Genomic DNA, 2,522 nt, shown 5'->3' with positions numbered 1-2,522 from the left:
GTGTGAGAACACTGGGTTGAAGTCGAAGTTATTAAAAGTCAGAAAGTTTGGTAATTCTGCAACAAGCATGAATCAAATTCTGGGACAAATTACTGGATGATCTTTAACACATTACGGTGAAACCAAGCTGTTTGTTTAATACACAACTTTAAATATCGCTGTTTCTCAGGAGAAATATATCTTTTAATTAATTTTAACTGGGAAGTAGTTTAAACTTGTGCTAATGTCATAGTCTACTACATTGTAATATTACTACTTTATTTATTTTTCAAAATATCATGCAGGTATTATAAGGCATTTTAAAGCTCAAAGGCCTCTGAGGAATGTATCAATAATTAAACAGATCTCAGAGTTATGTATGGATCAGTTTTGGAATTAAGTTGATTTCTGCTTCATAAGTAATATTACTGAAGCTATCTGTGACAGCGTGGCTGCTTTTATCATTTTGCTTTTGTTGCTTTTTTTCTTTTGACTTGTTGTTTTAATTGCTGGAGGATGGTTTTTCTTCATTGTTGTCTGTTGTAACCTACAGATCATGGAATCATCTGGTACACCCTCAGTGACCTTAATAGTAGGCAGTGGTCTTTCATGCTTGGCCTTGATCACCCTAGCAGTCGTCTATGCAGCGCTATGGAGGTATGTAATGGATTGACAAAGCTGAATGTGAATACATAGTTATATTTAGTTGAATTAAAATTTAAAGAGAGCATTAGATACAACACTTATTATCTGAAAAAGAAAAAAAAAAGCAAAATGTAGTATAAGTTTTGATGCCTAAATTTGTTGATGTGATTGATTAGTGTTACTCTCTTGGCCTACTGGTGATGGTATAGCCCACTCTTCTCTTTCTCCTCTTCAGTGTGAAAGGTATTGCTCTTTCAGTGGGGTATTCATAGTGCTAATTAACATTTTACAGGATTCTTCTATATGATATATTTCCTGTGAGGCTTGTGGCCTATATCTTTGACTGCTTTTCCTTCATTTACATTTTAAAACAAAACTTCTATGTTATAAAAATGACATCAAAGTGCCGCATCAGATATTGCAGATTTAAAAAGGTTCAGTCAACTGGTTTTGAGTTTATCCACTTCAGTTATAAGTTTCAATGAAGACCACAAAATGAAGTAGTTCCAAATAGTGTGGTGGTACATTCCAGTAATAGACTTTCTTTCCATGCTGAGTTTACTATATTAAAATATTATATTGACTTAAAAGTGCAATAGATATTTATGGAGAAAATTAATTTGAGAAGTGATGAGAAATAGCATGATGTCTTAGTGTAGAAGAAATAGAAAAGCAAGAGGAAAAGTCATGCAAAGTAATAAATATTTTTTAAAAGTGAACATGTGTTCTCATTTAACCTTTTTCCATAATAAAAGAAAAATAGTCTTATGCAAGTAAGAAGAAACACAAGGAGAAAATAATGATTTTTAGAGTAATGTAAAATCAACAAATAGAATTTTGCTTTTAGAAGCAGCTTGATAATTTTACACCCTTTTCTCTTTTACTCTCTTATGTAGCTACAGAGACTCACAGGATTAGACATATATAAAAGAAATATAGAATATCTAGTTACATAAGTTATAATAAAAAGAGTATAAGAATTATCAGTTCTTGTCTGTCAAAGCTAAGAATGAGAGTATTTCAGGATATAATTCCCATCTGAAGAATTATAGTGTTATTTTTGCACTCCCTGATATATTTAGTACTTGGATGGAAATACTGTCATGCTCAGTGGAATTGGTCTTCTCCATTATTTAGATTAGATATAAGGAATAAATTTTTTATGATGAGGGTGGTGAAACACTGGCACAGGTTGCCCAGAGAAGTTGTGGATGCCCCATCCCTGGAAACATTCAAGGTCAGATGGGATGGGACTTTGTGCAACCTGATCTAGTTGAAGATGTCCCTGCCCACGGCAGGGGGTTTGGACTAGATGACCTTTAGAGGTCCCTTCCAACTCAAACTATTCTATGATTCTAAGATTCTATGGTACTATGATTCTGGTAACTTCCAAGCAGAGAAAAAAATGTATGTGATATGTTATGGACCTAGTGTGGGTTCTGCATCCAGCTGAAGAAAAGATAACTCATATAGATCTCAGTGTTCTATCAGTGAGATATTTTGAAAGTATTATGACAACTGAGTAGCCTGTCATTTGATTCATTAAAATTTACCTTCAACACATTTCTCGAGAGCACATAGTAACCAACTATAGGGAGAAGATAGACACTGAAAATTATATGTATATATGCTTGTTTTTATAAATCTAGAGGTACGGAAAAATTTGATATTTTGACCCTATGTCTGTATTTATATTTTGGAACACCCACCTTCCTTTTGAATGGCAGGGCCTGTTTAGAAATGATGTGAGGCAGAGGTATTCTGGTCTGAATCTCACTTGTGTGAGCATTCCTTTATGGTTGATTGATTTGATCCCCCCAACTGAAAATTCAAACTGAAAAATAAATTTAGTGTCAGTCAAATATTCTCCCTTCCCTTCCCTTCCCTTCCCTTCCCTT

The 2,522-nt window shown here is 33.8% G+C and overlaps 1 protein-coding gene across 2 annotated transcripts in view; it reads left to right on the top strand.

Moving 5' to 3' along the window:
* Window positions 1-2,522, top strand: part of BAI3 (brain-specific angiogenesis inhibitor 3) — a 481,908-nt gene that overhangs the window by 379,029 nt on the left and 100,357 nt on the right. For both annotated transcript variants that reach the window (XM_009333162.1, XM_009333161.1), the window contains one exon: window positions 533-636. In XM_009333162.1, the coding sequence (XP_009331437.1) occupies window positions 533-636 (104 nt within the window). The remainder of the gene's footprint in view (window positions 1-532; window positions 637-2,522) is intronic.

This window comes from Pygoscelis adeliae, unplaced genomic scaffold (genome assembly GCF_000699105.1).
Source record: "Pygoscelis adeliae isolate BGI_AS28 unplaced genomic scaffold, ASM69910v1 Scaffold57, whole genome shotgun sequence".
Taxonomy (NCBI): Eukaryota; Metazoa; Chordata; class Aves; order Sphenisciformes; family Spheniscidae; genus Pygoscelis; species Pygoscelis adeliae.
This window is presented reverse-complemented; position numbering and strand designations above follow the sequence as displayed.